At 45.5% G+C, this 14464-nt stretch overlaps 1 protein-coding gene across 1 annotated transcript in view; it reads right to left on the minus strand.

Moving 5' to 3' along the window:
• Window positions 1-806: 806 nt before the first annotated feature.
• DEUP1 (deuterosome assembly protein 1) overlaps window positions 807-14464 on the minus strand; it is a 63443-nt gene continuing 49785 nt past the window's right edge. The window contains exon 15 of the mRNA XM_072326818.1: window positions 807-994. Coding sequence (XP_072182919.1) covers window positions 807-994 — 188 coding nt within the window. The remainder of the gene's footprint in view (window positions 995-14464) is intronic.

Raw genomic sequence — 14464 nt, forward strand, 5'->3', positions numbered from 1 at the left:
TCTCCAGTTGTTTGAATCATTAGCATGCCCTCAAGGGAGGTGAGATGGTACGTCTATGGGGACAGTAGGAAAGGGCAATGCTGTTCCTTTTCCCTTCTCAGAGGCGGGCACTGCCGCTGCTTCAAGGCTTGGTTAATTGCTGCAGAAAATCTCACGTCTCTGTTGCACGGAGGGATAAGCAGTGGCTGATGGATCCGGGTCATGGGAGGAGTATGTCTAGACATCTACTGACCTCTCTGGCCCTTTGTAGGAAAAGAAGTTCTGAATTGTGCAGGAGGTGATGTGTGTTGTCCATGTTGTTTGCCTCCAAAGGCACCACGTGAGCTTTTGAATCTTTCAGCGTTGGGTTTTGGACAGCCCATGTTGAAGGGGTTTTCGCCCTTGGCTTTATTTAGTGTATGCAGGTGCTGGGTTGGTGGGTAGCCAGAAGCTCTGCTCAGCTACTGCCTGGTTCTCTCTCAGTGTATGTGGTTTGTTTATATCTGTGTCCATCACTTTTTTTAGTCTCTCTTTGTCCTCCAGTCCAGATTAGTTTGAGGAAAACCACATTCTCTTTTCCATTACACTTGCACTGGAAATCAAAGGGCAGGAAGTCCCTTCTTCACTCTCAGCAGTGGAGAAGTGCTATTGCTAAATGCCCTCGTATCTAACATTGGGGTCTGAATCTGGTGCTACGGCTCTTGTACCGCAGCTCTGGCGCTGAAGAGCAGCCTGCTGGGAGCAGTTAGCAAGAAACATTTTGGAATGTGTCAATACTATCAAGTCAGTACGGGAACCTTACGTGAGCCAGTCTCTATCGGCCTACCTCATGGGGAAGTTACAGCTTTCATGTTTCCAAGAGAAACTGTCTCACTCTGCAAAGAAATGGTGGCTTTTCCCTGGTGACTCGGTGTGAAAAAGCTCCCAAAGGCTTTCGGTGGCCCCACATCCCAAACAGGCATCGGCAAGAAAACTGAGGTCAGCTGTAACTCGGTGTTTTGCTCTGTGAAATTGCCTACACTGAGAGAAGTAACACATTTACGTGTACATTAACTAGTGCTTGTCAGCTGTTGGAGTAAGGCCAGTTCTCCCAAGGCCAAACAAACACTGTGAGTGAATGGGTACTAATCTGTTATTGTCACTCTTAATTTATGGATGGGTAGATAGAGCAGTGTTTGCCGTTTTAAGTTGTCCTATTTGCTTGGAAGGCTAAAAATCATGGTTAGCTATCAGCTTGGAACTGGGGAGTATCTCTACTATGCAACCTTTATAAAACCAGGATGGTTAAAAACATCATCAAAACATTCTTCCAAGGAGAAAGATGCATGTTTTTTAATAGGAGCGCTTAAAATTGTTCAGCTCTAAGGCCTGGCCCATATTAAAGGCTGCAGGGAGGCAAATAGCACAGCATCCCTATGGAGCAGAGTTCGAAGCGTTACGAGTCGCTCGTAAGATGAAATTCAGCTCGGAACACCCTGTGAAGTCTTCTGAGAGATCCCTTGGCAGGCTGCAGAGAAGCGTGCAATATCGCACCTAAACACATAGGCAGGAGATGGGTGAGAATTACAAACCTCACGTGCCAGCTGCTGAGTGTGCAGCACCACGGAGCTGCGATGAGGATGGCACCCGATGTCTGACTTCTCTAACAAACTGGCTCTCCCACCCACTCCTTGTAGCCTTTCTTTCACTCCTATACAGCTTTTCCTTCCATGTGTGTTTCTTTCCTTTCCTTTCTCTGCTATTCTCCTGCACTATGGGGGCTTTCTTGCTCTTTCTGTCCAGGCCTCATTAATCCTACTCACTTCCATGTTTTACGTGGTTGTTTCCCCTCCCGCCCAGTGGTGTTAAACTTCCTCTCGGTGCTTTTGCTGAATGAAATAACAGCAAGAAGGATCAGCATTGATGCTGTAGATGAGAGGATGCCCACAGCCCAGGGCTCTGGCTGCAGCCACTAACACCGTAAGCTGTGGAGAATGGGTCAGTGGTTTCTCAGCCCCTCTGAAAGGGAGTTTCTAGGCAATGAAAGGGGGTTTCTGTGCTTAAAGCCTTAGCTGCCCATTGGTCTCCACAGGCACCTTGGTAGGATCAAAAGCTAAAATACCCCCCATTAGAGAGAAGCTCAAATCATATGTGTTCCAAACGTGTCATCTCCCGGCCTGTGGACACCCCTGCAAATGCACAGCTCCCACACCATCCGTGTGTCCTCACGCTGTGATTTACACTGCTACAGGCTCAGGGTACATCCCAGTGCTGTCACTGTTGTGTGCCTGCTGCTGTTGTGGTGAAGAAAGGGTCTACTGGACTTGAGTGCTCCATACGATGCCCTTCCGAATGTGGCAGATGTGAGCAATGAAAGGAAATGAACTGTGTTCTCAAGTCAGTTGGATCTCGATAGAAATGTTTAAAAAGCAAACCACCACCACCAAAAAGAAAGCCCACAACAAAACAGCCCATAAACCCAACAGCTTGGAGGAGTGTTTCTTGCAATTGCTCTAAAAGATGGAGCTATTGAGATTAATGTGAATTAATCTATACAAAGTAAGAAAGATACCTACTTAGATCTCAGCAGCAGCAGCAGGTGCTTGCAGCATTATAAATAGAAAGCAATACAAATTGAGGTGCTTATTAAATTTGCCTTTATGATGCTTTGAAGAATTGCAGAGGAACAGAAAAGAAGAATTACCAGCGGCGCTGGCTTAGGAGGGTGACTTAAAATAGCCGTGCTGCCAAAGAAACCAGAATGTAAACTGGAATAACTGATAGAGCTGCTCGGAAAGGTGGTCTCACAGCCATTTGTCCCTCACATGGGGAGGCTGATGGAGAGCTGAGCACGGAGGTGATTGAACAGTGGAGGGCTTGTTTTTTTTTCGCCCAGTTTTAATCAAGTGTTGCGTTTTAATATGTTTCCCAACAGGTTGCACTCTAATCCTTTCTGGGATTGACTGTGTTTAAAAAGTTTCTCCTTGTCTCCTTTTGGTTCTTCCCCATGTTGACAGAAACTGATTCTGCAGGAAACCTCCATGGTTGGGGAATGGGTTTGTTTAGAATTCTTGCTGTCTTTTTGGATAAGGATCCAAAAAGAGTGAGGATCCTGTGTGTCCTTCAGCGTTTTGGTGGCTGAGCAGGGCAGCTGACAAATGGTCTTGTAGACCAGATTGGAGCAGCAGGCTCAACAAGCAGAAACGGCATTAAAAATGAAGGAAAATCAGTGGTTTGGGTGTTTGTCTTTTTGTCTTTAATGAGATGCTCAAATTGATTGAATTTGGCAGGGAGCGAACCAGGAAACTGCAGTGTGGGGAAACTGGGATCAGTGAACTGGGCCTCTGTGAGATGCTGGATCTTACCGTGCTGCAGCACTGGCGGGGCTGGTGGTAGAGATGAGTTCTGCTGGGCCACGGTGTTGCTTCTGCACCCTCCTCATCTCCTCCTTTGGGAAAGGCACGGCTGGTGTACAGACAGCGAAGGGCCTGCGTTAGAAATGGAGGTGATGTATTACACGGGCAGAACAGGTGAAGTCATTGCTGTGTGAAGGGGGAAAAGTTCTGCTGATGATAACAAGATTCCTGGCTTCCACCCAAGATCTCTTTGGGACCGCACATATGGTCTTACCCCCTCTGAAGTGGTTTGTATGCCGTGATATATGATATATTGATATATTTTAGCTGTGGTTAGCGATTCTGTTGCATCCCTGTGTTTATACAGTGTTACAGAGGGTATATAAAGTTCTGGTGTTGCTGAGCGTTAGAGAAGGTGGCTCGCATTTACTGCTGGCTGGGTTACAGCATGGAGCACAGAGCTGAACGCTGTAGAGGAACTTGAGAGATATCCTTTGACTGCCTCTGCTTGTTTCCATTACGCACGCTGCTCCACGCTGTTTGCTTTTGCTTCTGAGTTTTAGGCTGATGGAAACTCCTGCAAGTAGGACTGCAAATAGGATTACGTGCATAGGCAGTGCCAGAAGCAGTGCTGCAGAGGCAGAAGGCAGCTGGTGCTTAGGGGATGGCTTTGCTGGGAAACTCCCTTTGGTTGGACTGTGCAAAACTTCTTTCTGCCCTTGTATTTATTTTTCTTCTTTTTATTTATATTTTTATTTTTAGGCCTAAATTAAACTTTCTTTTTCTAATTTGAATTAGTTTGCATTAATGTCACACTGTCCTGTTATGTGTAAATTGACAGATGCTAAAAGGGATTTGATCAGCCTAATCCAGCTGTATGTAATTACTCGCCTTCTCCTTAAACAACTGCAAACAGGGGCTATCAATCATGGTAGGGGAGCCTGCTGCTTTGTAATGCTGTGGGGTTGTTTAGTGAAGTCTAATAAGACTTCAGGTTTCAGATGGGAAGTAAACAGAATGAGATTTTAATGAGACCAGTGATAGGAAGAGAAAACTCCACACCCATCCTCTGTTGCAAGCCTCACTTCTTATCTTCCCTTCCCCCCCAAAAAAAAGGTGTCCTGATTGCACTGTTGTCACGCTGATGTTTGAGAACATTTCTGCAATTTGAAAGGAATTTGGGCAAAGTGTCAATTTCTGGCTGCCAGGGAAAGTCCCGGCCCTCCCAGTGGTGCTGTTCTAATGTAAGGTGGCTTTTATTCCATTCGCTGATGACTTGATTACCCAGATCAAACACAAGGGCGTGCAGAAGGCCACAGAAGTGGAAACGAAATTGGCCGTTCCACCTCTGCATGAGGTTGCAAACACACGCCCTGCTTGGAGAACAAGTAGCTGAGGGAGTCCCCTTTCCTGGGGAGATGGATGCGCTTTGAAAGTGGCTCCCTTAACACAGACCCCCACTTCAGCAGTTGTGTTTGGGTGGACTCCCTTGTGGTTTAGTTATCTCCACTGTCACGCAGTCCTCCCCTGGCACATGGACAAGCAGGGAAAGGCAGGCGCAGTGCCTGCAGGCTTTCCTCAGCCTGCTACCAAGAACCATCTGTGCCAAGAAAAGCTTGAAAAAACAGAACTTCAAACAAGTGGAGAAGGGAGTGAGTTTGGGATCACAACCCCTTGTTCAGCAGGCTCTGCTGTTACATCCACCTTGCTTTAAATCTGCAGATACCTCCAGAAGACTTTATAATGCCGTGAGTCCACTGTCAGTGTAGTGCTGCCTGCTCTCTCCTGCAGGACTGCTTTGGGAGGGTCTCAGGAGCCCCACAAACATCTGTTTACAAACCTCTGCTATTGCTGATAGTTCTGTAACTTGAACTGGAAGGGGAAGAGCTCTCTTTGTGCCTCCAAAAGAGACTGCTGCATGAGTAAGTTGGAGCCCAGCATGCTTGGGCCTTCTGGTCAGGAAGTGCAGGTGCAGGTTCAGGATATTGTCCCAGTATCTTGGGAGCTGTTGTCCGGTTTTCCTCACCTGTCAGTCCGAATCCATTGCTCCCCTACACACACACAGCCCCACTGCCACTCCGTGCTCCCCTAACCTGTGGCTTTTTATATTAACTTAACAACCTGTTCTTGCTGTGGCTGTGGATTTTTTTTTGCCTGCCAAATTTCAGCTTGGACTGAATTTTCAGTGCCAAAGTTTTAATGACAGTAGAATTAAAATGAAAAGCAGTGACAGTTGCTTAACTCCCATGTTTGCGTTACCAAACTGTAACATCAGCCTTCGGACTCATGGGCGCTTTGCCTGCAGTGTCTTAGGGCTCTGTTTCAAACATGTTCGTAGTGATGCTGTCTCACGGTAGTTTGAATTGGAAGAGTAACAAGCTGAACACGTGCCGGCACTTTAGAAATGAGTATTTCCCATCTAGGTCATCAGCAGCCCCAGGGCAGGAGAGCCGTGGCCCTGTGGCGGCGGTTCTGTTTGTGACATTGAGTTATCATTGACAGCCCAGGTCTCGGTGGGCTCGCGACCCCAGTACAGCACCATTGGAAAAGAGAGATGGAACGTTCACGCTCTGCTCCTTGTGCTGCACGCTCTGTCAGAGGCCAAGTGCCGGGAGTGAATTGTTGAGTTGTAGGGGGTTTGACACTGGTCAGTGCTTTATTTATTTGCTGTGGCTGTTTAGAAGCTGTCTGAATTTCTGTTAGCACCATGGGAAGATGCGTGTTTTGTGTCCAAAGGATTACTGTCAGGAACAGCTGAGAACATTCATTTTTAGGAAAACAGCTGAGCAAACACACAATATGGAGCCGTATGCTGGCTGTTGTGCTTTACTGCATGTATGTGCAAGATCCTCTGTGGCTGTATAGACAGAGCATGGCGAGGTCTTCTTTAGAGCTCCCCTGGGATCTGAATTCACGCAGAGTCTGAAATGACCTGTTTGTTTTCAGTCCTGTTTCTTCATCAGGTTGCCTGTTGCAAAAGTTGTCTTGAGACTGATTCTTTATCTACAAGGGAAATATTACTTGTTGCCCACCTGTTCACAGTGCAGGAGGACTTGCCTGCTTTTTTACTCCATTCTCTTCATGCTTCTGTGCTGCGTGCAGGGCAGATTGTACTGCTCTGCAACACCAGATGTGCTGAAATACCATCACCTTGTCTCTGTTTAACTTTACCTTTGCAGATGCAGAAATCCATGGCTTTTTGCTTCTAGTACAGATTACTTGTTGTATCCGAGTCTTCAGAATAGTGTGAACCGGACTGAAGTGGCTTTTTGCTTTGACAGCCTTGCAGTCTCTGACTTTCTGGCAGTGTTCAGTGATGGCTTTCATTTTCCAAATGCTGTGAGTAGTTTGGAGACTCTCAAAGCTGCATTTACGGTAAATGCGATGCTGCAGTAATGATGGGTCAATTCAGATTCGGTCTGTAATATGGGGGGGAAAAAAAAAGCCAAATACCTTCAATAAAGAATAACATTAAGTGACTTCAGACTGCAACTTAATAGTTCTGTGTCATTATGTGTGTAATTAAAAGCCTTTACCCTTGAAAACGGAGTTGCCTGGTTTTGTTAATCATCATTCTTTGCTACGGTGAAATAGACTGAGGTAAATTCTTACGGTGTTAAGAATGGCTTCATGCTGTGATGTGAAAATCCATTTTTCACAGAGCAACAATTTCTCTCTTAATGCTTCTCTCCACTCTTGGTGCTGTCTGAAATGACGGCAGTGTCACCATAACACGAAGGCTTCAAATGTAACATTCCCAGCATTATCTTCAGCTGCGCTTCCACTCTGCTCTGTAACGTCTGTTGAAAAGCACTGGGCTGGGTGACCCAACGCATCCAATAGCGCAGCAGCAGAAGTTACTCGTGTCACGGTGAGCTCTGCCCAAAGACTCCTCTCTGGCTTCAGTTGCTGTTGTTGCGTTAAGGGAACACCTCGCACAAATTAAGTTTATTTTTTTTTAAGGAGGTAACCCTTGCTTCTTTGTGTTAACGGTCCCACGGAGCTTCAGTGCCTGAAGGAACCGTCCTGCAGCTGGAATATTCCCTCTACCCTGAGGCTGCTTTTGCGCTGCTGGAAGTGGCTGTGGGGGAAGGAGGGAGGGAGGATGTGGTTGGGATTGAAGTGTTACGGTAATCTTCTGGGCAGACTTGCTCTTTAGGGTTCAGCTCTTTCAGTCATGTTGGCAAATCTCTGCTCTATCCATCTTTGTCACCCACACAAATGATTGCACGGAACATTTTGCTCCTTTGGAGCCTGTCACATAATGAAGATTTTTTTTTAAACTATCTCTTTACATTTAGCTTTTAAAAAGTGGTGCAATAATCGTCCTTGGAAGCAGTTTGAAATGGTGCTGGACAGGAACTGCTGCTGTTGGATAGAAGCTGTTACAATCAGGCCTTTTTTGAAGCGCTCTCCTTGCAGCCAGACCCTCAGGGCGTGAAGTGCCAGGTGCGTTGGATAGCAGACCCTGTGGGAGCTTAGTGCTGGTCCTGTGCTTGCCCAAGCCCTGCACCCAGGTGGTGGCCATTTGAGGGACTGATGGTGTTCTGCAGGGAAGATAAACCTGCAAAAAGTAAAGCATGAGAGAAGCCAATGGCAGAACTGGACCTTTGCCTGGATGGCAGGAAAGCTTCCATGTGGATCTGAGGTCTTTGGAGACCCCATCTACAGCTCTGAGCACAGTATTCCCTTTGTAAATCTGCCCCGAGCTCCTTCTGGAAGACGTCTGGCTTTGGAGAATTCCCATTTAGCTGCAAGCTGGCCAAATCCCATCAGAAATTGGTGACCTTGCTGATGCTGCTTTAGTGACGGCCAGACCTTAGAGCTGCAGGAAAGTGAATTCCTACCCAAAATGTGGTATTTCACCTTGAGGTAAAATCAGCTACGGAGTAAATTTGTGCTCCATAGGAAGTCCCAAACAAGGCTTTTATTAAATTTTACCCAGAGCTTGTATCACAGTGTTACACATGGCTCAATCATTAAAATAATAATAAAAAAATCACTGGTGTGGTTTCAAAGGCAGGAAATAAAGCAGGGTCTAGGCAGCAGCTAGGCATTAATTAAGGTAGAACTGAGCGCTGTTATTTCAGCCAGCTTGCTGGCGGGGACCATGTCACACTTCCTTCAGCTCTGCCAGGAGCTGCTGCCTCCTGGTGCTGGTGGCCTCTCTCCATCTCTGGCACTCAGCTCTTGCTCCAGTCTGCTCACGGTGGCTCTAACTGCTGCTGGGCCCTCAAGTAACGAGCCTCGTAACTCAAATAAGGAACAAGCTGGTAGGTTTGGTGGCTTGAGCTCTACCTCAACTGACTTGCCATGCTGATGTGTCCTAATGTTGGTCTGCTTTCTGATGTGACAAGCCATAGGGTTTGAGTAAGCTGCCTCAAACTGTGCCAAGGGAGAGGCTTAGGTTGGATATGAGGAAGGATTTCTTGATGAAAAAGGTGGTTAGGGGTTGGAAAGTGCTGCTCAGGAAAGTGGAGTCCCCATCCCAGGTGGCAGGTAAAGCATACGGATGTGGCACCAGGTGACGTGCTTTAATGGTGAACTTGTGTTAGGTGATGGTTGGACTTGGTGATCACGAAGGTTGTTTCCAACCTAAATGATTCTATGACTCTTTGAACTACAGGTTTTAGAGGCTTTTCAACGCTCCAGTAATCTGTAGAGTGTTGTCTGCATATTGATCTTGTGTCCTTTTTCCCTACTGCTGACAAGCAATACGAATGCTGCACGCTCTCATCTGCTGTTCCGTTGTTTGTTTGTTTTGAATGTCTCAGTAACACGCATTGCCCAGGGGAGAATTAAAATGATAAAAATTAATTCTTGTTGGGTTGTTTGCTTGAATTTCAAGATACTTTGCAGTTCCAGAAGCATGATGGTGTCAGCCATAGGATCCAAGGGTCAGGTTAATCCCAAGTGATTTGCAAATGCTTGTCATTTGGGTTTTGGTGAGAAATTATTCAGCTTAAGGTGGCTAATAAGTTCATGCTGTAACGTGGATGATAATAAGTTCCTCAGACGTCTAGACGTGTGATTACACTGAGTGCAGCTAAATGAAATCTTCTGTGCACGTGTTACTTGTAGGAGATCTGATGCCCAGCAGCATCACTGTGGTGGAGGGAGATCAGCTGTGCCTTCCCTGGCTCCCAGGAGTAGCCCCGGGCAACGTGAGGAGCTGTGAAGGGCAGATCACTGTGGTGAGCCTTAATTTTACAACAAAAGGAGATAATGGGTTGCTGTGAAGTCTGGTTGGAGGGTTGTCGGTGCATTTTGAAGGCTGTAAGTTCCCTTGTTTCACTGCTACCTCTGCTTGCCCACATTTGGCTGCTTGAAGATGCTGATGCCAAATGCATCAGCGCTGATAGGAGTAACGTTGGTAAATCTGATCGTTTGTGCTCTTAGGTTTTGAGGTCAGCTCTGCAAAGTAGTTCAGAATAACTTAATCCAGATAACGAAGAGCATTTCTATTATATAAAAAGCAATTTGGATGATGGGCAGGGCGGAGTGTAATTGCACTAGCTAGACTTGGAGCGGGGTGCTAACTTTGTGAGTTGCTATTATGTCGAATAATGACATTTTTAGCTTTGTCTTCGGCAGCTTGAACTTTTAAGCTTTTGTTCTGCTCAGAACTTCAGTTTCTTAGTGCTGAGCTGGAGCACTGCAGGGTTGGATGGGCATTCTCTGTGAAATGGATGCTCCAAACAACTGTATCCAGCCTGTGCTCCCTTTCTTGACATGGCAATCGAGCCAGCAGGTTCCTGCTTTTGGGGGATAAGTTTACTGCAGTGGACTTTAAAAGCTGCATCACGCCATGCAATTCTATAATAGGAAGATGAAGTTACAGACTGCTGTCCGGGCTGCTGTGGGCTGTGGATATTCCATTTCTGCTGCGCTGCGTTAATCCCTTCTGTTGGTGTTCAGACAAATCTCCCAGATGAGGGAATCACTGACCAGTAAAAGCAGTAGCTGAACGAGTCTGATGTTCATTGCCAGCTTTGGCAGGTGCTTGGGCTGCGCTGAGCAGCTGCTGGCAGTGGGAAACAGCTTTAGGGATGCATACAAGGTGTGGCAGCAAGCCCGCTCCTGCTCAGGGATGACCGGGAATGGCAAGAATACTTTCTTTCAGCTTCTTTTTGAGGAGAAAAAGTGAGTTTTCAACTCTTCTGTAGAATTAGTTGATCTCTCAGCTTGGAAATGTGCTTGTACAAGATTACAGTACCCTTAAGCCTTCTTGCAGTACCCTTCTAATTGCCCTTCTGATAGTGACTTGACCCGAGATATTTTAAAGAGGCAGCAGTAACTAGTTTGTTAATTACAGCTAGCACTATATTATTTCCTTCCTCTCCTTGTCTGAATTTGGCCTTTCCAGTGAGCAAACGGATGCAGCTTGTAAAGATTCCCTGCTTCCATTTTATGATTCAATTAAGATGAACCCTAAGGCTCATCTACCTACAAAACCGGGCCTGTTTCTGTACAAGTCCATGTGCAACCCTGTACCAAAGCCAAGTAACCCAACATACTGGAAGCGTGTTTGGGATTGATGCCAGGTTCCCAAACTGGAGAGCATCATCTTGCAACTCAATTGGTGTTGACGTTTGCGGGAAGGCTTTATGTTCTAAGCCGTCAGATGTTAGCCAGTGTATGTCATTAACTTGGTACGATTTTGCTTCAGAATGAAATATTCAGTCAAAAGAGACTTAATGTTTGTAATGTCTGGGTAGCAAGTGATGCTGTGTAGAGCAAGGCATACATTTCTTGTTTGAAAGGCTGGTTTCATGGCAACTCCTGTTTGTTACTATGGTACACAGTGAGGCCTGAAGGATTTTACTGTCCATCACTTCTTAGGTCACGTGAGTAATCCAGATATAAAACCCACTGATGTGTGCTAACAGTAGAGACAGAAAACAACAAGAAAATACTTACGCTCTGCAGATCTAGTTGTCCCAGGAACAAATGTAAAGCTTTATTCTGCTTAGTGGTTTAGAGTCTGGTAACAAAGTTTGTTATCAGAGCAGGAGGAAAATGGAAACAGAAGGGGTATAAGAAAGGATGCAAATGTTTCTGTAGTTGCACTCATCTGGTAGGTGGGGATTCTTGCTCCAGCTCTCTCATCATCTTCATGGCTCTCCTTTGGACCCGTTTCAACAAGTCCATAACCTTGTGCTGAGGGTTCCAGAACTGGACGCAGTGCTCCAGGTTGGTCTCACAAAAGCAGATCAGAGGGGCAGTCACCTCCCTGGACCTGCTTGTCACGCTTCTCTTGATGCAACTCATCACGATGATGCATCAGGAAGAAAGGCAGCTGCAGCAACAGGCTAATTTCTTTATATGTTATATCCTTGGTATGTTAGTGTGATGGAGATCCATCAGTTCGTAGTTAACTTTGAGCTCAGCTACAGAGATAACCCCAGCAGCTTTAATGTGCGTTCACATGGCACGCATGGAGCTGTGGGCAGTCACAGCAGCAGGGGATGTGGTGGAGGATCACAACCACTCAGGAAGCTTCTTCCTTCTTCCCAGCAGTCAGTGGTGTGCACAGTTGTATGCAGCGAGAGGGGAAAAAACTTCTCTGCACACTTGGGTGTGGGAGTGCTGGCATCCAGTCAGTATCCTTAGCTCAGAGGGGCTTTCGCATTGAGCGCTGTTTTTGTTAACATTGCTTGATTGATACTTTCTGCTCTTATAACTAGTGTAGCTGATGCTTCAGAGCAGCTAGCTTGTTAATGACTGCTTGTCTAAGCCAGTGATTTGTCAGCAGGCTGATTATCACTTGAGATATTTTCTTTCATATAAAAATGACAGCTGTAACAAGAGACAGCACTGAGTCATGCTATGGTTTAGACTTTGTTCTATGGCAGCAGAACCAGAAGTTAAGCAGCGCTTTCTCTATGTTTCTTCCTGTTGGAGTGCTGCTGATTCCCATTAATACCAGGTGTGGGTGATAAATGCTGAATGCTTTTTCCTGATGACAGGATCTGTGTGTGTCTGCGCTTCCTGGTGCTGCAGATCTGTGGGTACCTGCAGGCCCATAGCTGAAAGCCGACTACCAGGTGGGCAGCTGTGCCCTGTGTTGATGCAAGGCTCCTCAACATTGTGGTCATTAAGTCTTTAGCTGTGTTATCTTGTTTGACTTGGAGGATAAAATGTATGGTGCTGGACTTTGTTCCTGGCTTGATACGGGATAAATTCAGTGCTCTTGGACAAATAACACACTGTGAGCTGTTGCAGTTTATTGTGGGGAATGCGTTACTGATGAGGTAAATGAACGTGCTGTGATTCAGGTGCATAGATAAATGTTGGTGCCAGTTTGGTGGAAGTTCTACCCAGTGAAGCTGCAAGTAGTTTTAATAGCTGTAATATATGTAGATTTTGTTTAAAATACTTTCTCTCTCTTCTCTTGCAGTTTCTTGTGCAACCAACCATTGGAAGGAGACGGAATTTTTCAGCCCCGTGTTTCAAGTGACCTCAGCCTGTTCTCTGCAGCTCAGCTCCCTCTGCTCCCCCACTCTGCTGAACAAAAGACCCTAATTGGAGGATGAGGCAGCTAAGAGGAAAGCCCAAAAAAGAGACCTCCAAAGATAAAAAGGAGAGGAAACAGGCAATGCAAGAGGCCCGCCAACAGATCACCACGGTCGTGCTTCCCACGCTGGCCGTTGTAGTACTGCTGATTGTTGTGTTTGTTTATGTAGCAACTCGTCCAAATACAACTGAATGATGCAGCTTTTCAGACCTTCTAACTTTGGGGTATTCATACTTTTTATCAAGAGCCAAAAGAAACTCTCTGCCACTCTTAATGCTTCACAAAGGAACTCGCTGGTACCTTCAGTCTTTCTCTTGGTTAGGATTCCACAGTTTCTCTTTAGGAATGTAACATAAAACGTATTAGTGAATGTGCCAGTACGTTTTATGGTCCAGTTCATGTGCCTTTCAGACTTTTACAATAGTGTTTTTCTTAAATCTGTTTGAAGTTCTATATTGTAAAAGGAAATTCTGTTCCGCTATAAATTTGTAAAAAAAAAAATCAGCTTTCAGCTTTTATCACTGTTACGGATAACGTTGCTCCCATGAGCTCTTGTGTGTCTATTCCAGAACTTCCAAAGAAGTACATTTTTTCTTTGTACTTAATGTCATATGAAACACTTTGATTCAGAAAGGATATATTTATTTTTTTGAATAAAAGAGAGAAGTCTTACTTGGAATCTTATTTTGCAAAAAAAAAAGAAAAAGAAATGTGACTTCTTGTGAAAGACTACATTGTGTAATGATTTTTTCATTAAACACTATATAGTTCACTCAAAAAGAACTTCTCCTTGCAGCGAGATGCGCGCGTGCCAAGTGAATACTCAGGAGCCACCGAAGTTGGGAAAGCAGATTCAACCATTTCTGCTGTTTTTGGTGAAGCAGCTGACTACAAACTGCATAAGCACAGTATGAGCGTTAAGTATTTCAATCCATGATGTGGCAGTAAAAAGTGGTTTTGGATACAGCCCTTGGTGGTTTGGGTTTTTTTTTTAATTGTTTTATTTAATTTTCACGTAGGAAGGAAAAACGGCGCTGTGTCGTAGGTGTCTGATCTCATTAGTGAAGTGAGATGCACTGCTCTGGGATCCCCCACCTGCTTCACTTCAAGGGAGCTGTCGGCATTGCTTTAACTGGTTGCATTCCGGCTTAAGCGATTCAGCAGTTCCGTGTTGTTCTAAAGCACTTTCTCATCCGAGTATTTTAAGGCACTGAATAGGCCTAAAACTTCAAAAAACCTGGGGGAGGAAATTTGAGAATACTCGACTGCAGCTAAAATCCAGACCAAGCAAGAAATAATGTGATGCTGCCATGTAGGGAAGCGTAGCAGGAAGTACAGGCAGCAAGTTGAAGAACACTCCAATCTTTATGTTGGGTGCCATCTTCCAGCAGTCCCAATGTGGCCATTGTGACTGTATGTATGTACGCCTGCAGAAGGCTGGGCTCTTGCTTCTTGCATTAACTCAGTGTTTTCTTCTTGTAGTGAATGCTATGGATGACCAAACTTGTTTTGCAAAAAAAAAAAAACAACCACCAAACTTAGCAAATTCCCTGTGTTAGGGTTTGTCTTAAGGCAAACGTTGCCCAGGTGGGAAGAGACTGTGAGTAGCTACAGAATATCCCAGTTCAAAGGG

This window comes from Excalfactoria chinensis, chromosome 1, assembly GCF_039878825.1.
Source record: "Excalfactoria chinensis isolate bCotChi1 chromosome 1, bCotChi1.hap2, whole genome shotgun sequence".
NCBI lineage: Eukaryota > Metazoa > Chordata > Aves > Galliformes > Phasianidae > Excalfactoria > Excalfactoria chinensis.